This window comes from Panulirus ornatus, chromosome 6 (genome assembly GCF_036320965.1).
Source record: "Panulirus ornatus isolate Po-2019 chromosome 6, ASM3632096v1, whole genome shotgun sequence".
In the NCBI taxonomy this organism is placed as follows: Eukaryota; Metazoa; Arthropoda; class Malacostraca; order Decapoda; family Palinuridae; genus Panulirus; species Panulirus ornatus.
The window spans coordinates 19,373,611-19,394,641 of NC_092229.1; the positions used below are offsets into that span (position 1 = coordinate 19,373,611).

Here is a 21,031-nt window from a genome sequence, read left to right on the forward strand (position 1 = left end):
CTCCGAGATAATGTTTTCGACTTCCACACATTCTTCAAGGCTCCCAGGATTTTCGCCCCCTCCCCCACCCTATGATTCACTTCCGCTTCCATGGTTCCATCCGCTGCCAGATCCACTCCCAGATATCTAAAACACTTTACTTCCTCCAGTTTTTCTCCATTCAAACTTACTTCCCAATTGACTTGACTCTCACCCCTACTGTACCTAATAACCTTGCTCTTATTCACATTTACTCTTAACTTTCTTCTTTCACACACTTTACCAAACTCCGTCACCAGCTTCTGCAGTTTCTCACCCGAATCAGCCACCAGCACTGTATCATCAGCGAACAACAACTGACTCACTTCCCAAGCTCTCTCATCCCCAACAGACTTCATACTTGCCCCTCTTTCCAAAACTCTTGCATTCACCTCCCTAACAACCCCATCCATAAACAAATTAAACAACCATGGAGAAAATCACACACCCCTGCCGCAAACCTACATTCACTGAGAACCAATCACTTTCCTCTCTTCCTACACATACACATGCCTTACATCCTCGATAAAAACTTTTCACTGCTTCTAACAACTTGCCTCCCACACCATATATTCTTAATACCTTCCACAGAGCATCTCTATCAACTCTATCATATGCCTTCTCCAGATCCATAGATGCTACATACAAATTCATTTGCTTTTCTAAGTATTTCTCACATACATTCTTCAAAGCAAACACCTGATCCACACATCCTCTACCACTTCTGAAACCACACTGCTCTTCCCCAATCTGATGCTCTGTACATGCCTTCACCCTCTCAATCAATACCCTCCCATTTGATTTACCAGGAATACTCAACAAACTTATACCTCTGTAATTTGAGCACTCACTCTTATCCCCTTTGCCTTTGTACAATGGCACTATGCACGCATTCCGCCAATCCTCAGGCACCTCACCATGAGTCATATATACATTAGATAACCTTACCAACCAATCAACAATACAGTCACTCCCCTTTTTAATAGATTCCACTGCAATACCATCCAAACCTGCTGCCTTGCCGGCTTTCATTTTCCGCTAAGCTTTTACTACCTCTTCTCTGTTTACCAAATCATTTTACCTAACCCTCTCACTTTGCACACCACCTCGACCAAAACACCCTATATCTGCCACTCTATCATCAAACACATTCAACAAACCTTCAAAATACTCACTCCATCTCCTTCTCACATCACCACTACTTGTTATCACCTCCCCATTAGCGCCCTTCACTGAAGTTCCCATTTGTTCCCTTGTCTTACGCACTTTATTTACCTCTTCCAGAACATCTTTTTATTCTCCCTAAAATTTAATGATACTCTCTCACCTCAACTCTCATTTGCCCTCTTTTTCTCCTCTTGCACCTTTCTCTTGACCTCCTGTCTCTTTTATACATCTCCCACTCAATTGCATTTTTTCCCTGCAAAAATCATCCAAATGCCTCTCTTTTCTCTTTCACTAATAATCTTACTTCTTCATCCCACCACTCACTACCCTTTCTAATCAACCCACCTCCCACGCTTCTCATGTCACAAGCATCTTTTGCGCACCCCATCACTGCTTCCCTAAATACATCCTATTCCTCCCCCACTCCCCTTACTTCCATTGTTCTCACCTTTTTCCATTCTGTACTCAGTCTCTCCTGGTACTTCCTCACACAAGTCTCCTTCCCAAGCTCACTTACTCTCACCACCCTCTTCACCCCAACATTCACTCTTCTTTTCTGTAAACCCATACAAATCTTCACCTTAGCCTCCACAAGATAATGATCAGACATCCCTCCAGTTGCACCTCTCAGCACATTAACATCCAAAAGTCTCTCTTTCACGCGCCTGTCAATTAGCACGTAATCCAATAATGCTCTCTGGTCATCTCTCCTACTTACATACGTATACTTATGTATATCTCGCTTTTTAAACCAGGTATTCCCAATCACCAGTCCTTTTTCAGCACATAAATCTACAAGCTCTTCACCATTTCCATTTACAACACTGAACACCCCATGTATACCAATTATTCCCTCAACTGCCACATTACTCACCTTTGCATTCAAATCACCCATCACTATAACCCGGTCTTGTGCATCAAAACCACTAACACACTCATTCAGCTGCTCCCAAAACACTTGCCTCTCATGATCTTTCTTCTCATATACACATGTACGTATCCATACATGCTGCCCTCAGCCATTCCATTCACCACCCCGTCACACATGAAAAGGCATGCCCCTCTCCCCGTGTGCGCGCAAGGTAGCCCTAGGAAAAGACAACAAAGGCCACATTCATTCACACTCAGTCTCTAGCTGTCATGTGTAATGCACAAACCACAGCTCCCTTTCCACATCCAGGCGCCACTAAACTTTCCATAGTTTACCCCAGATGCTTCACATGCCCTGGTTCAATCCACTGACAGCACATCGACCCTGATATACCACATTGTTTCAATTCACTCTATTCCTTGGACCCCTTTCACCTTCCTGTATGTTCATGCCCCAATCACTCAAAATCTTTTTCACTTTTATTCCTTGGACCCCTTTCACCTTCCTGTATGTTCATGCCCCAATCAATCAGAATCTTTTTCACTCCATCTTTCCACCTCCAATTTGGTCTCCCACTTCTCCTCGTTCCTTCCACCTCTGACACATATATCCTCTTGGTCAATCTTTCCTCACTCATTCTCTACATGTGACCAAACCATTTCAAAACACCCTCTTCTGCTCTCTCAACCACACTCTTCTTATTACCACACATCTCACTTACCCGATCAAACCACCTCACGCCAGATATTGTCCTCAAACACCTCATTTCCAACACATCCACCCTCCTCCGCACAACTCCATCCATAGCCCACGCCTCGCAACCATACAACATTGTTGGAACCACTATTCCTTCAAACATACCCATTGTTGCTTTCCGAGATAATGTTCTCGCCTTCCGCTCATTTTTCAAGGCTCCCAGAATTTTTGCCCCCTCCCCCACCCTGTGTCTCACTTCTGCTTCCATGGTTCCATCCGCTGCGAAATCCACTCCCAGATTTCTAAAACACTTCACTTACTCCAGTTTTTCTCCATTCAAACTTACCTCCCTCTTGACTTGTCCCTCAACCCTACTGAATCTGATAACCTTGCTCTTACTCACATTTACTCTCAGCTTTCCTCTTTCACACACTTTACCTAACTCAGACACCAGCTTCTGCAGTTTCTCACCCGAATCAGCCACCAGCACTGTATCATCATCGCACAACAACTGACTCACTTCCCAAACCCTCTCGTCCACAACAGACTGCATACTTGCCCCTCTTTCCAAAACTCTTGCATTCACCTCCCTAACAACCCCATCCATAAACAAATTAAACAACCATGGAGACATCACACACCCCTACCGCAAACCTACATTCACTGAGAACCAATCACTTTCCTTCCTTCCTACACGTACACATGCCTTACATCCTCGATAAAAACTTTTCACTGCTTCTAACAACTTGCCTCCCACACCATATATTCTTAATACCTTCCACAGAGCATTGCCATCAACTCTATCATATGCCTTCTCCAGATCCATAAATGCTACATACAAATCCATTTGCTTTTCTAAGTATTTCTCTCATACATTCTTCAAAGCAAACACCTGATCCACACATCCTCTACCACTTCTGAAACCACACTGCTCTTCCCCAATCTGATGCTCTGTACATGCCTTCACCCTCTCAATCAATACCCTCCCATATAATTTAACAGGAATACTCACCAAACTTATACCTCTGTAATTTGAGCACTCACTTTTATCCCCTTTGACTTTGTACAATGGCACTATGCAAGCATTCTGCCAATCCACAGGCACCTCACCTTGAGTCATACATACATTAAATAACCTTACCAACGAGTCAACAATACAGTCTCCCTCTTTTTTAATAAGTTCCACTGCAATACCATCCCAACCTGCTGCCTTGCCTGCTTTCATCTTCCGCAAAGCTTTTACTACCTCTTCTCTGTTTAGCAAATCATTCTCCCTAACCCTCTCACTTTGCACATCACCTTGACCAAAACACCCTATATCTGCCACTGTATCATCAAACATATTCAACAAACCTTCAAAATACTCACTCCATCTCCCTCTCATATCACCACTACTTGTTATCACCTCCTCATTAACCCCCTTCACTGAAGTTCCCATTTGTTCCCTTGTCTTACGCGCTTTATTTACCTCCTTCCAAAACATCTTTTTATTCTCCCTAAAATTTAATGATTCTCTCTCACCCCAACTCTCATTTGCCCATATACATCCATGTACATAATTCATATTTGCTGCCTTTATTCATTCCTGTCACCACCCCGCCACACATGAAAAGACAAACCCCCCCCTCATGCGCACTAGGTAGCACTAGGAAAAGACGACAAAGGGTACATTTGTTCACAATCAGTCTCTAGCTGTCATGTATAATGCACCAAAACCACAGCTCCCTTTCCACATCCAGGCTCCACAAAACTTTCCATGGTTTACCCCAGACGCTTCACATGCCCTGGTTCAATCCATTGACAGCACGTCGACCCCGGTATACCACATGGTTTCAGTTCACTCTATTCATTGCACTCCTTTCACCCTCCTGCATGTTGAGGCCCCGATCGCTCAAAAGCTTTTTCACTCAATCTTTCCACCTCCATTTTGGTCTCCCACTTCTTTACCCCTCCACCTCTGACTCATATATCTTCTTTGTCAATCTTTCCTCACTCATTCTCTCCATGTGACCAAACCATCTTTTTATTCTTCCTAAAATTTGATAATAGTCTCTCACCTCAACTCTCATTCACCCTGCTTTTTCACCTCTTGCACCTTTCTCTTGACCTCTTGCCTCTTTCTTTTATACATCTCCCGGTCATTTGCACTATGTCCTTGTAAGAAAATGTCCAAATGCGCCTCTCTTCTCTTTCACTAACAATCTTACTTCTTCATCCCACCACTCTATCCTTTCTAATCTACCCACCTCCCACCTTTCTCATGTCACAGGCATCTTTTGCGCAAGCCATCTTGCTCTCCTAAATACATCCCATTTCTCCCCCACTCCCCTTACGCCATTTGCTCTCAGCATTTTCCATTCTGCACTCAATCTCTCCTGGTACTTCCTTACACGTCTCTTTTCCAAGCTCACTTACTCTCACCACTCTCTTCTTTTCTGGAAACATATACATATTTTCACCTTTGCCTCCACAAGATAATGGTCAGATATTCCTCCATTTGCCCCTCTCAGCACATTATTATACAAAAGTTTCTCTTTCACGCGCTCATCAACTGAACGTAATCCAATGACACTCTCTGGCCATCTCTCCTACTTACATACATATACTTATGTATATCTCTCTTTTTAAACCAGGTATTCCCAATCACAAGCTTTTCACCATTTCCATTTACAACACTGAACACCCCATGTACACCAATTATACCCTCAACTGCCACACTACTCCCCTTTGCATTCAATCACCCATCACTATAACCTGGTCTCGTTCATGATGAAGTGCCTGAGGATTGGCGGAATCATGCTTGATGGCATTGTACAAAGGCAAAGGGGATAAAGATGAGTGTTCAAATTACAGAGGTATAAGTTTGTTGAGCATTCCTGGGAAATTGTATGGGAGGGTATTGATTGAGAGGATGAAGGCATATACATTGCATTAGATTGGGGAAGAGCAGTGTGGTTTCAGAAGTGGTAGAGGATGTGTGGATCAGGTGTTTGCTTTGAAGAATGTATGTGAGAAATACCTAGAAAAACAGATGGATTTGTATGTAGTATTTATGGATCTGGAGAAGGCATATGATAAGAGTTGATAAGAGATGTTCTGTGGATGGTTTTAAGAGTATATGGTGCGGGAGGTAAGTTGCTAGAAGCAGTGAAAAGGTTTTATCGAGGATGTTAGGCATGTGTACGTGTAGGAAGAGAGGAAAGTGATTGGTTCCTAGTGAATGTTGATTTGCGGCAGGGGGGCATGGTCTCCATGGTTGTTTAATTTGTTTATGGATGGGTTGTTAGGGAGGTGAATGCAAGAGTTTTGGAAAGAGGGGCAAGTATGCAGTGTGTTTTGGATGAGAGAGCTTGGGAAGTAAGTCAGTTGTTGTTTGATGATGATACAGTGTGGGTGGCTGATTCGGATGAGAAACTATAGAAGCTGGTGACTGAGTTTGGTAAAGTGTGTTAAAGAAGAGAGCTGAGAGTAAATGTGAGTAAGAGTAAAGGTATTAGGTTCATTAGGGTTGAGGGACAAGCCAGTTGGGAGGTAAGTTTGAATGGAGAAAAACTGGAGGAAGTGAAGTGTTTTAGATATCTGGGAGTGGATTTAGCAGACCATGAAAGTAGAAGTGAGTCACAGGGTAGGGGAGGGAGCGAAGGTTCTGGGAGCATTGAAGAATGTGTGGAATGCGAGAATGTTATCTTGGAGAGCAAAAATGGTTATGTTTGAAGGAATAGTGGTTCCAACAATGCTATATGATTGTGAGGCATTGGCTATAGGTAGGGTTGTGCAAATGAGGGTGGATGTGTTAGAAATGAAATGTTTGTGGACAATGTGTGGTGTGAGGTGGTTTGATCGAGTAAGTAACAAAAGGGTAAGAGAGATGTGTGGTAATAAAAAGAGTGTGGATGAGATAGCAAAAGATGGTGTGATGAAATGGTTTGGATACATGGGGAGAATGCTTGAGGAAAGAGTGATAAAAAGGATATATTTGTTAGAGGTGGAGGGAAGAAGCAGGAGACCAAATTGGAGGTGAAAGGATGGATTGAAAAAGTTTTTTAGTGACCAGGGCCTCAACATACAGGAGGATGAAAGGTGTGCAAGGAATAGAGTGAATTGGAATGATGTTCTATACCGAGGTCAATGGATTGATCCAGGGCATGTGAAGCATTTGGGGTAAGCCATGGAAAGGTCTCTGGGGCCTAGATGTGGAAAGGGAGCTGTGGTTTTAGTGCATTACACATGACAGCTAGAGACTGAGTGTGACTGAATGTGGCGTTTTTTTCCTGTTCCTGGCACTGCCTTGCTGGGGGGGGGCTTTTTTTTTTTATGTGTGTGGTAGGGTGGCAACGGGAATGGATGAAGGCAGCAAGTATGGATATGTACATGTGTTTATATGTATATGTCTCTGTATGTATATGTATGTATACGTTGAAATGTATAGGTATGTATATATGTGTGTGTGGGCATGTATGTATATACATGTGTATGTGAGTGGGTTGGGCCATTCTTTCATCTGCTTCCTTGTGCTACCTCGCTAACCTCGGAAGACAGCAAGTGTATAATGAAATATATATATATATTTACTTTATTTATTTTACTTTGTCACTGTCTCCCGCGATAGCATAAGGAAACAGACGAAAGAATGGCCCAACCCACCCACATACACATGTATGTACATACACATCCACACGCAAATATACATAACTATACATCTTGTGTGTGGTAGGGTGGCAACGGGAATGGATGAAGGCAGCAAGTATGGATATGTACATGTGTTTATATGTATATGTCTCTGTATGTATATGTATGTATACGTTGAAATGTATAGGTATGTATATATGTGTGTGTGGGCATGTATGTATATACATGTGTATGTGAGTGGGTTGGGCCATTCTTTCATCTGCTTCCTTGTGCTACCTCGCTAACCTCGGAAGACAGCAAGTGTATAATGAAATATATATATATATATTTACTTTATTTATTTTACTTTGTCACTGTCTCCCGCGTTAGCATAAGGAAACAGACGAAAGAATGGCCCAACCCACCCACATACACATGTATATACATACACATCCACACGCAAATATACATACCTATACATCTCAACGTATACATATATATACACACGCAGACATATACATATATACATAATTCATCCTGTCTGCCTTTATTCATTCCCATCGCCACCCTGCCACACATGAAATAACAACCCCCTCCCCCTGCATGTGCATGAGTTAGCGCTAGGAAAAGACAACAAAGGCCACATTCATTCACACTCAGTCTCTAGCTGTCATGTAATAATGCACCGAAACCACAGCTCCCTCTCCACATCCAGGCCTCACAGAACTTTCCATGGTGTACCCCAGACGCTTCACATGCCCTGGTTCAATCCATTGACAGCACGTCGACCCCAGTATACCACATCGTTCCTATTTACTCTATTCCTTACATGCCTTTCACCCTCCTGCATGTTCAGGCCCCAACCACTCAAAATCTTTTTCACTCCATCTTTTTACCTCCAATATGGTCTCCCACTTCTCGTCCCTCCACCTCTCAGACAAACCATTTCAAAACACCTTCTTCTGCTCTCTCATCCACACTCTTTTTATTACCACACATCTCTCTTACCCTATTATTACTTACTCGATCAAACCACCTCACACCACGTATTGTCCTCAAACATCTCATTTCCAACACACCCACCCTCCTCCGCACAGCTCTATTTGTAGCCCACGCCTTGCAACCATATAACATTGTTGGAACCACTATTCCTTCAAACATACCCATTTTTGCTTTCTGAGATAATGTTCTTGCCTTCCACACATTTTTCAACACTTCCAGAACTTTTGCCCCCTCCCCCACCCTGTGACTCACTTCTGCTTCCATGGCTCCATCCGCTGCCAAATCCACTCCCAGATATCAAAAACACTTCATGTCCTCCAGTTTTTCCCCATTCAAACTTACCTCCCAATTGACTTGTCTCTCAACCCTACTGTACCTAATAACCTTGCTCTTATTCACATTTACTCTCAGCTTTCTTCTTTCACACACTTTACCAAACTCAGTCACCAGCTTCTGCAGTTTCTCACCCAAATCAGCGACCAGCTCAGTATCATCAGTGAACAACAAATGACTCACTTTCCAAGCTCTCTCATCCACTACAGACTGAATACTTGCCCTTCTCTCCAAAACTCTTGCATTCACCTCCCTAACAACCCCATTCATAAACAAATTAAACAACCATGGAGACATTATGCACCCCTGCCGCAAACCGACATTCACTGAGAACCAATAACTTTCCTCCCTTCCTACTCGTACACATGCCATACATCCTCGATAAAAACTTTTCACTGCTTTAAACAACTTGCCTCCCACACCATGTATTCTTAATACCTTCCACAGAGCATCTCTATCAACTCTATCATATGCTCTCTCCAGATCCATAAATGCTTCATACAAATCCATTTGCTTTTCTAAGTATTCCTCACATACATTCTTCAAAGCAAACACCTGATCCACAGTGATTGGTTCTCAGTGAATGTCGGTTTGCGGCAGGGGTGCATGATGTCTCCATGGTTGTTTAATTTGTTTATGGATGGGGTTGTTAGGGAGGTGAATGCAAGAGTTTTGGAGAGAGGGGCAAGTATGCAGTCTGCTGTGGATGAGAGAGCTTGGGAAGTGAGTCAGTTGTTGTTTGGTGATGATACAGTGCTGGTCGCTGATTTGGGTGAGAAACTGCAGAAGCTGGTGACTGAGTTTGGTAAATTGTGTGAAAGAAGAAAGCTGAGAGTAATTGTGAATAAGAGCAGGATGATTAGGTACAGTAGGGTTGAGAGACAGTTCAGTTGGGAGATAAGTTTGAATGGAGAAAAAGTAGAGGAAGTGAAGTGTTTTAGTTATCTAGGAGTGGATTTGGCAGAGGATGGAACCATGGAAATGGAAGTGAGTCATAGGGGGGTGGAGGGGGGGGTGAAACTTCTGGGAGTGTTGAAAAATGTGTGGAAGGTGAGCACATTATCTCGGAAAGCAAATTGAGTATGTTTGAAGGAATAATGGTTCCAACAATGTTATATGGTTGCGAGGCATTGGCTATAGAGTTGTGCGGAGGAGGGTGGATGTGCTGGAAATGAGATGTTTGAGGACAATATGTGGTGTGAGGTGGTTTGATCAAATAAGTAATAATAGGGTTAGAGAGATGTGTGGAAATAAAAAGAGTTTGGTTGAGAGAGCAGAAGAGGGTGTTTTGAAATGGTCACATGGAGAGGATGAGTAAGGAAAGATTGACCAAGAGGATATATGTGTCAGAGGTGGAGGGAACGAGGAGAAGTGGGAGACCAAGTTGGAGGTGGAAAGATGGAGTGAAAAAGATTTTGAGTGATTGGGGCCTGAACATGCAGGAGGGCGAAAGGCATGCAAGGAATAGAGTGAATTGGAACAATGTGGTGTACCGGGGTCGACATGCTGTCAATGGATTGAACCAGGCATGTGATGCATATGGGATAAACCGTGGAAAGTTTTGTGAGGCCTGGATGTGGAAAGGGAGCTGTGGTTTCGGTGCATTATTACATGACAGCTAGAGACAGAGTGTGAACGAATGTGGCCTTTGTTGTCTTTTCCAAGCACTACCTCGCGCACATGAGGGGGGAGGGGGTTGTTATTTTATGTGTTGTGGGGTGGCGATGGGAATGAATAAAGGCAGACAGTATGAATTATGTACATGTGTATATATGTATATGTCTGTGTGTGTATATATATGTATATGTTGAGATGTATAGGGATGTATATTTGCGTGTGTGGACGTGTATGTATATACATGTATATGTGGGTGGGTTGGGCCATTCTTTCATCTGTTTCCTTGCGCTACCTTGCTAACACGGGAGACAGCGACAAAGCAAAATGAATAAAATCAATAAAAAATATATTTGGGTGAGAAACTGCAGAAGTTGGGGACTGAGTTTGGTTAAGTGTATGAAAGAAGAAAGTTGAGAGTAAATGTGAATAAGAGCAAGGTTATTAAGCTCATTAGGGTTGAGGGACAAGTTGATTGGGAGGTAAGTTTGAATGGAGAACAACTGGAGGAAGCAGAAGTGAGTCACAGGGTGGGGGAGGGGCGAAGGTTCTGGGAGTGATGAAGAATGTGTGGAAGGCAAAAAAGTTATCTCGGAGAGCAAAATTGGGTATGTTTGAGGGAATAGTGGTTCCAACAATGTTATATGGTTGTGAGGCATGGGTTATAGATAGGGTTGTGCGGAGGAAGGTGGATGTGATGGAAATGAAATGTTCAAGGACAGTATGTGGTGTGAGGTTGTTTGATCAAGTAAGTAATGAAATGGTAAGAGATATGTGTGGTAATAAAAGGAGGTGGCTGATAGCAGAGGAGGGTGTGTTGAAATGGTTTGGACATATGGAGAGAATGTGTGAGGAAAGATTTACAAAGAGGATACATATGTCAGATGTGGAGGGAAGAAGAAGCGGGAGACCAAATTGGAGGTGGAAGGATTTAGTGTAAAAGATTTTGAGTGATCATGGCCTGAACATTAAGGAGGGTGAAAGGCGTGCAAGGAATAGAGTGAATTGGAACAATGTGGTATATCGGGGTCGACGTGCTGTCAGTGGATTGAATCCAGACATGTGAAGCATCTGGGATAAACCATGGAAAGGTGTGTGGGGCCTAGATGTGGAAAGGGAGCTGTGGTTTTGGTGCATTACACATGACAACTAGAGACTGAGTGTGAGCGAATGTGGCCTTTTTTGTCTTTTCCTGGTGCTACCTTGCTGGAGGGTGTGTGTGTGTGTGTTTGTGTGTGTGTGTGTGTGTGCTATTTCATGTGTGGCGGGGTGGTGACCAGAATGGATGAAGGCAGCAAGTATGAATATGCACATGTGTATATATGTGTATGTATGTATATGTTGAAAATGCATATGTATGTATATGTGTGTTTGTGGGTGTCTGTGTATATACATTTGTATGTGGGTGGGTTGGGCAATTCCTCGTCTGTTTCCTTGTGGTACCTTCCTAATGCGGTAGATGGCAGTTAAGTATGATAAATGAAATATAGATACTATGTGTGTGTGTGTGGACATTGGAGGCCCCAGTCATGGACCAAAGTGTTCTATTTCGATTTCTAAAAGAGGAAACAGAAGATTGCGGAAATAGAGAATGTTATCTCCGAGAGCAAAATGGTAGGATTGGGGGAATAGTATTTCCAACAGTTTTATTTGGTTGCGAAGCTTGGTGTATGGAGGAGGATGGGTGTGTTGGAAATGAAATGTTTGAGGATCGTATGTGGTGTAAGGTGGTTTGATCAAGTAAGTAATGAAAGGATAAGAGTGATGTGTGGTAATAAAAAGAGTGTGGCTGAGAGAGCAGAATAGGGTGTGTTGAAATGTTTTTTTTACATATGTATCTGAATTTGGCTTTTAACAGACCTTCTGAACCCCTCTGGACTAAGTTTGGGATCTAACAAATTTCTTTAAAAGTCTGTTTCAGCATATTTTCAACAAAAATTTAGTCTGGTAAGGTAAGAATACATCTTACTTAAGTCTCGGATGTAACAGACTAGTCTAAGTTCTGGACCAGGGTCTGGGACACTGGGCATTTGGAGAATATATTTTAACTTGGTGCCAGTTACCTCAGTGCACTTTTTCTTTATCATCACATATGATATTCTCTCTGGATGGACACACACACGTAGTTGTATGTTGATGTATTACAACAGTTGATTGGTGCAGTATTATTTTCTGTACATTTGTACTTAACAAAAGATAACTTAAGACCTAGCTTGGTCTCTCGCAGCCAGTCTGAGATGAGAATGTGCTTAGCACCTAAACAATCTCTCATGCCATGTTATTATGCAGTTGCAAGGCAGCAGGTTTGGATGGTATTGCAGTGGAATTTATTAAAAAAGGGGGTGACTGTATTGTTGACTGGTTGGTAAGGTTATTTAATGTATGTATGACTCATGGTGAGGTGCCTGAGGATTGGCGGAATGCGTGCATAGTGCCATTGTACAAAGGCAAAGGGGATAAGAGTGAGTGCTCAAATTACAGAGGTATAAGTTTGTTGAGTATTCCTGGTAAATTATATGGGAGGATATTGATTGAGAGGGTGAAGGCATGTACAGAGCATCAGATTGGGGAAGAGCAGTGTGGTTTCAGCAGTGGTAGAGGATGTGTGGATCAGGTGTTTGCTTTGAAGAATGTATGTGAGAAATACTTAGAAAAGCAAATGATTTGTATGTAGCATTTATGGATCTGGAGAAGGCATATGATAGAGTTGATAGAGATGCTCTGTGGAAGGTATTAAGAATATATGGTGTGGGAGGAAAGTTGTTAGAAGCAGTGAAAAGTTTTTATCGAGGATGTAAGGCATGTGTACGTGTAGGAAGAGAGGAAAGTGATTGGTTCTCAGTGAATGTAGGTTTGCGGCAGGGGTGTGTGATGTCTCCATGGTTGTTTAATTTGTTTATGGATGGGGTTGTTAGGGAGGTGAATGCAAGAGTTTTGGAAAGAGGGGCAAGTATGAAGTCTGTTGGGGATGAGAGAGCTTGGGAAGTGAGTCAGTTGTTGTTCGCTGATGATACAGCGCTGGTGGCTGATTCATGTGAGAAACTGCAGAAGCTGGTGACTGAGTTTGGTAAAGTGTGTGAAAGAAGAAAGTTAAGAGTAAATGTGAATAAGAGCAAGGTAATTAGGTACAGTAGGGTTGAGGGTCAAGTCAATTGGGAGGTGAGTTTGAATGGAGAAAAACTGGAGGAAGTGAAGTGTTTTAGATATCTGGGAGTGGATCTGGCAGCAGATGGAACCATGGAAGCGGAAGTGGATCATATGGTGGGGGAGGGGGCAAAAATTCTGGGAGCCTTGAAGAATGTGTGGAAGTCGAGAACATTATCTCGGAAAGCAAAAATGGGTATGTTTGAAGGAATAGTGGTTCCAACAATGTTGTATGGTTGCGAGGCGTGGGCTATGGATAGAGTTGTGCGCAGGAGGATGGTTGTGCTGGAAATGAGATGTTTGAGGACAATGTGTGGTGTGAGGTGGTTTGATCGAGTAAGTAACGTAAGGGTAAGAGAGATGTGTGGAAATAAAAAGAGCGTGGTTGAGAGAGCAGAAGAGGGTGTTTTGAAATGGTTTGGGCACATGGAGAGAATGAGTGAGGAAAGATTGACCAAGAGAATATATGTGTCGGAGGTGGAGGGAACGAGGAGAAGAGGGAGACCAAATTGGAGGTGGAAAGATGGAGTGAAAAAGATTTTGTGTGATCGGGGCCTGAACATGCAGGAGGGTGAAAGGAGGGCAAGGAATAGAGTGAATTGGAGCGATGTGGTATACCGGGGTTGACGTGCTGTCAGTGGATTGAATCAAGGCATGTGAAGTGTCTGGGGTAAACCATGGAAAGCTGTGTAGGTATGTATATTTGCGTGTGTGGACGTATGTATATACATGTGTATGGGGTGGGTTGGGCCATTTCTTTCGTCTGTTTCCTTGCGCTACCTCGCAAACGCGGGAGACAGCGACAAAGCGAAAAAAAAAAAAAAAAAAAAATTTGTTTTATACAAAGGCATGTCTTTTTGTATTAAATCATTGCAGATAAGTTAGCTCTCAGTGTTGCACCTGCTCAGAGATCCAGGAAACAGCATTGCTGTTAAGCTGAAAAAGATTAAGCAACATAAGCATAAGGAGATAAGCTTGTGCCTTATGCCTGCCCAATTTGTGACCAGGAGGTGATTCAGGTGACTCCTGATGACACTATAGCTGTTTCTTTCTGATTTAGAGTAGTCTTAACTATTCCCTAAACATCTCCTGCCTGAGGGGGTGACCTTCAGCAACATTTAACATCAAAGGAATTAGGTCAATTTCTGGTACACTTGTTAATCTTTCATTTATCAGTGTTCTTTGGTTAAACTCGGAATGTATAAGAATTTAAATTCTGATGGACCACTCTCCTCTCTTTAGTCAATTAGAATTGGATGTTGCTGTATGTTATCTTTGTTGTATGTATGTGGTGGCTAAAGCACAATACTGGATCATTTTATTTGACCTAATGAAGTGTCTTAGAAAAGATGTGCATGTACATCCATGGTTTGATGATAGTAATATTTTTTCGTTAAGAAGAAACAAGTACTGACAGTTTTGAAGACAGGATAGTATGCATGATGTATATGACCTAATTTTTATGCATTTTTATCTCACATCAGGTGGGTGAATTGTTAAATATGCAGAAACAGAAACTTTGTATTAATGTTTATATGTCTCTCACATCAGCTGGATGGAATGTTAGAGATACGGAAACAGAAGCTAGACTCAGTGATTGAATTTGGCATCGAAGATGATCTTCTGGTTCGACGCATCACTGGAAGACTCTTTCACCCAGCCTCTGGTCGATCTTACCATGAGGAGTTTTATCCTCCCAAAACTCCTATGACTGATGATGTAAGATTCCAAATTGAATCGCTAAGTTTCCCAATGAGTATATATTATAAAGGCTTGCAGTTTAAGTATAATTCCATATACATGAGATTAGTGATAATCATAGGTTTTCATGATTTTTATCAAAACAACAGCTTTAAATTAGTTCAGGTATCCCCAGGTGTATGTTGGAGATGCTAACCTGGAAAATGCAACAAAAGGAAAGAAGTGTAGTGAAAACAGTTTTATCATAGGATACATTGTGTGGCGAGGTGGCGATGGGAATGAATAAAGGCAGTGTGAATTGTGTGCATGTGTATATATGTATGTGTCTGTGTGTGTATATGTATGTGTACATTAAGATGTATGGGTATGTATATTTGCGTGTGTGGACGTGTATGTATATACATGTGTATGGGGGTGGGTTGGGCCATTTCTTTCGTCTGTTTCCTTGCGCTACCTCACAAACGCAGGAGACAGCGACAAAGCAAAATAAATAAATATACATTGAGATAAAGGAGGGTTGTGTGTTTAAAGGAGATTCTTATAAAACAGGTACATAAGCTAAGTATTTAGATAAAAGATAAAGCACACAATATTGTATTTTAAGTATACCATGATATAGATAACTCTTCCTGAGAATGGCTGAGGATTTTACTTGTCAAGGCTTATGGGGTAGAGAGGGCTTGGTGGAGTTATATAGACAAAGGAGCAAGTATCCCTTGCTCTTGATGTTAGGATAGATGTTTGAAGAGTTTTTCCACGGATTGCTAGACTTTTTTTTAATTTCCACAGAACTACCATTATACTTATTGGTGTGTTACATTGATTATGGTCTTTGATCCAAACGGTCAACATATGCTCCTTGAATTCCATAACTTCACCTTTGGTATGTGTTTTCTGTAAAGAGTTAAGGGTGTCATATTCAAAGTATATTGCCACACTGTATCATCATTCTCACAAATTGTTCTCCATGATGTAGTGGGCAAGCAAAGCTCAACTTTTGGTTTAAATGAGGATGGGAAAAGGCAACCCATACAGATATGGCTTGAGTCCCCACACAGTAGACCATATAAGTATGGTTGCAATCCCTAGGACATAAACATACATGTATATAGTGTAAGAGCAGTGGATGATTGAAATTATTTGAATGATGAATCTATGAATGTTGATCATGGAAAAATTTAGAAATTTATTAATCATATGAGATTTGAGAAAAGTAAGTGGTTAGGGCCCCTTGAACTCCCTCTCTGAACTGGACATACAGTATGCATATGTGCTTACACAGTTATTTAAAAATATGCTCTTGATTAACTTTATTTTTGTGGTAGCTAACTATATCAATGTTATTCTATGGTGGAGCAGTTTGAGACCATTAGACTGCCTAAACCAAGAAAATATGAGGACAGTAAATGTAAGTAGGGTAATTGGTCCACATTTAATCCGACAGCAGACAAGTAAAGGCAGTCAAGTTTTACCTAATTATCACACCCTAAAATTGTTCATTTTAGCCTTCTATTCAATTTGATATTTGCCAGAAATGGATTTAGAAAAGGCAGAATATCAAGATCAGGCAAATGTGACAAAAAGGAAGCAAGAGGAATGGATAAAACAGTGCAACATGTGAGAATAAAAGTTAGGAGTTATTGGTTGATATGATAGAAAACACTCTGAGATTACTTCAGTTAGAGATGGAAATGATAACTCAAAAATTGATTTGAAGATCATGAGAGATGTCATGAAACGTAATAGGAACTCGGGGATTAAAAGTCAAGTTAGATGATCATGAGCTAAGGTTGGCATCAGTTGATGGGGTTGATAAAGCACATATCCAAGGGAATGAAGTTATAATTAAAGAACAGGGGACATCAGAAGGGACTGTAACTATGTCCTTAACTTTGTTTTTATTTTTTTTTTAAAAATCAGGGGTGAAGAGGTGCAGTTTTGGGGCTGGCCAACTTGTTCTGAGCATGTTGACTGATACAGTGGGACATGAACTTGGTGTCACTGAAACTAAGGTTCCCAGGGCATTGAGTAAAGCCGTAAATAGAATAATGTGTGGAAGAAGAGAACATTATCTCAGCAAAAATGGGTATATTTGAGGGATTAGTAGTTCCAACAATGTTATATGGTTGCAAGGCATGGACTATAGATAGGGTTATATGGAGGAAGGTGGATGTGTTGGAAATGAAATGTTTGAGGACAGTATGTGGTGTGAGGTGGTTTGATTGAATAAGTATTGAAAGGGTAAGAGAGGTGTGGAAATAAAAAGGGTGTGGTTGAGAGGTCAGAAGAGGGTGTGTTGAAATGGTTTAAACGTATGGAGAGAATGAGTGAGGAAAGATTGACAAAGAGGATATATGTGTCAGAGGTGAAGGGGACAAGGAGAAGTGGGAGACCAAATTGGAGGTGGAAGGATAGAGTGTAAAAGATTTTGAGCAATTGGGGCCTGAACATACAAGAGGGTGAGAGGTGTGCAAGGAAAAAGAGTGAATTGGAATGATATGGTATACCTAGGTCAATGTACTGTCAATGGACTGAAAGAAGGCATGTGAAGCATCTGGGGTAAACCATGAAAAGTTTTGTAGGGCCTGGATGTGGATAGGGAGCTATGGTTTTGGTGCATTACACATGACAGCTAGAGACTGAATGTGAATGAATGTGGCTTTTTTTGTCTGTTTCCTTAGTGCTACCTCGCTGAAGCAGGGGGTAGTGATGCTATTTCCTGAGTGGCAGGGTAGTGACAGGAATGGATGAAGGCAAGCAATTATGAGTATGTACATGTGTATATATGTATATGTATGTGTATGCATATGTTGATATGTATATGTATGTATATGTGTGTGTATTGGCATTTATGTACAAAGGCAAAGGGGATAAAGGTGAGTGTTCAAATTACGGAGGTATATGTTTGTTGAGTATTCCTGGGAAATTATATGGGAGAGTGTTGATTGAGAGGGTGAAGGCATGTACAGAGCATCAAATTGGGGAAGAGCAGTGTGGTTTCAGAAGTGGTAGAGGATGTATGGATCAAGTGTTTGCTTTGAAGAATTTATGTTAGAAATGCTGAGAAAAACAGATGGATTTGTATGTAGCATTTATGGATCTGGAGAAGGCATATGATAAGAGTTGATAGAGATGCTTTGTGGAAGGTATCATGAGTATATCGTGTGGGAGTTAAGTTGCTAGAAGCAGTGGAAAGTTTTTATCGAGGATGTAATGCATGTGTATGAGTAGGAAGAGAGGAAAGTGATTGGTTCCCAGTGAATGTGCATAATGTCTCCATGGTTGTTTAATTTGTTTATGGATGGGATTGTTAGGGAGGTGAATGCAAGAGTTTTGGAAGGGGGCAAGTAAGCAGTCTGTTATAAATGAGAGGGCTTGGGAAGTGAGTCAGTAGTTGTTCGCTGATGATACAGCGCTAGTGGCTGATTTGGGTGAGAAACTGCAGAAGCTGGTGACTAAGTTTGGTAAAGTGTTTGAAAGAAGAATGCTGAGAGTAAATGTGACCAAGAGCAAGGTTATTAGGTTCATTAGGGTTGAGGGACAAGTCAATTGGGAGGTAAGTTTGAATGGAGAAAAAGTAGAGGAAGTGAAGTGTTTTAGATATCTGGGAGTGGATTTGACAGCGAATGGAACCATGGAAGCGGAAGTGAGTCACAGGGTAGGGGAGGGGGCGAAGGTTCTGGAGGCGTTGAAGAATGTGTGGAAGGTGAGAATGGTATCTTGGAGAGCAAAAATGGATATGTTTGAAGGAATAGTGGTTCCAACAATGTTATATGGTTGTAAGGCGTGGGCTGTAGATAGAGTTGTGCGGAGGAGGGTGGATTTGTTGGAAATGAGATGCTTAAGGACAATATGTGGTGTGAGGTGGTTTGATTGAGTAAGTAATGAAAGGGTAAGAGAGATATGTGGTAATAAAAGGAGTGTGGTTGAGAGAACAGAAGAGGGTGTATTGAAATGGTTTGGTCACATGGGGAGAATGAATGAGGAAAGATTGACAAAGAGGATATATGTCAGAGGTAGAAGGAATGAGGAGAAGTAGGAGACCAAATTGGAGGGGGAAGGATGGAGTTCAAAAGATTTTGAGCAATTGGGGCCTAAACATGCAGGAGGGTGAAAGGTGTGCAAGGAATAAAGTGAATTGGAACTATATGGTATACTGGAGTCAACGTGCTGTCAGTGGATTGAACCAGGGCATGTGAAGCATCTGGGGTAAACCATGGAAAATTTTGTGGGTTCTGGATGTGGAAAGGGACCTGTGATTTCGGTGCATTACACATGACAGCTAGAGACTGAGTGTGAACGAATGTGGCCTTTGATGTCTTTTTCTAGCGCTACCTCGCGTGCATGTGGGGGGGAGGGGGGTGCCATTTCATGTGTGGCGGGGTGGCGCCAGGAATGGATGAAGGCAGTATGTATGAATATGTGCATGTGTATATATGTATATGTCCATGTATGTGTATTTTTACATTGAAATGTATAGGTATGTATATGTGCATGTGTGGGTGTGTATGTATATACATGTGTATGTGGGTGGGTTGGACCATTCTTTTGTCTGTTTCCTTGCGCTATCTCTCTAACCTGGGAGACCAACAAAGTATGATGAATAAATAATAAAAGTGTGCATATGAGTTGATAGGGCCATTCTTCGTCTGTGTCCTAGTGCTACCTTGCTGACGCAGGAAATGGCAATTAAGTAAAATGATGTTAATGATAATAGTAATAATGAATAATAATGATGAACAGAACAATTAGCAAAATTTGTGGTCAAGTAGATAAAAATTTCTTAAAAGTCCAGAACATACAGGATCAGTGCTTATTAGCAAATCAGATTGTAGAGAAAGCCAGAGGCACAGAATTGATGATCCAAATCTGATGGACTTAGCTGCAAGGTGGGTGGCACCTAAGTTCGAAAGATTGATTAACCAGGAGCTCAACATCCATCTTAGGTAATTTTTTGACAGCATGAAGAACTTACACCAAATAAAGAAAGGGGGAAAGAAAAAAGAAATGTCCATTAAAGGGTTATTAGAATTGGTAGAACTACCAGACATAATCCCTGTGATAAAGGAAAGATGTAAAGGGATGACCGATTATGGTTACATTTGATTTGGAGTCATCAAACCAGGAGGTACTAAAACTGGCCTAGAAAATCAAGTACAAGGTAGATTTCAGTAGAATATTCATCAAGTGTGATGGACCAAGGAAAGAAAGGACTTATAAGCATAGAATACAATTAGAAGGCAAAAAATGGGTGATGTCAAGTAAGGTGAAAGGACAGACCACCTCTACCTGTGCTGCAGAGAAGCCAGAAATGGCAATGGTAATGGCAGACCGAATTTTTGAATACTGACATAACTGATTAATAGTACATGGTGTAGAGCTAGGGTTTAAGGATTGTGTAAGGAAAATGAACCTGATATTGTTGAAGTTGTGGGAACTAACCTTTTTCTGTGTGAAGAGAAGACAAGGAGGAAGAAAGTTTTGCTTTCCTTGTGATGAATAACCTCGAGTTTCAGGAAACAGTAGTAGAAGGCCCATTCATACAAAATAGAAGGGCAATATTAAGATAGAAGTGCATAGTGGTGTGAATGTATAATCCTCCAAAGAATTTTTAAATATCCAGATCAAGTATACAGTGAAGGAACAAAAATGATGATGTATTAAGTAGTAACACATGCACTTCTCAGAGAAGATAAAGTATTGATAATGGAGGATTTCAAAGTAAACTCTCAGAGAAGATAAAGTACTGATAATGGAGGATTTCAAAGTAAACTGGTGGGTTTCGATTCTCTTAGTGACAGGGAATCATGGAGAGACAAGATTCTAGTGTGTGTTCTGGAAATTTCTTATATCAGCATATCATTGAACAGACTTGGA

At 41.5% G+C, this 21,031-nt stretch overlaps 1 protein-coding gene across 2 annotated transcripts in view; it reads left to right on the plus strand.

Moving 5' to 3' along the window:
* The window catches only part of Ak2 (Adenylate kinase 2), a 115,872-nt gene that overhangs the window by 29,302 nt on the left and 65,539 nt on the right, over positions 1–21,031 (plus strand). For both annotated transcript variants that reach the window (XR_011712889.1, XM_071662693.1), the window contains exon 4: positions 15,005–15,172. Coding sequence is in view for 1 of the 2 variants with exons in the window: in XM_071662693.1 (XP_071518794.1) it covers positions 15,005–15,172 (168 nt within the window). In the remaining variant the exon portion in view is untranslated. The remainder of the gene's footprint in view (positions 1–15,004; positions 15,173–21,031) is intronic.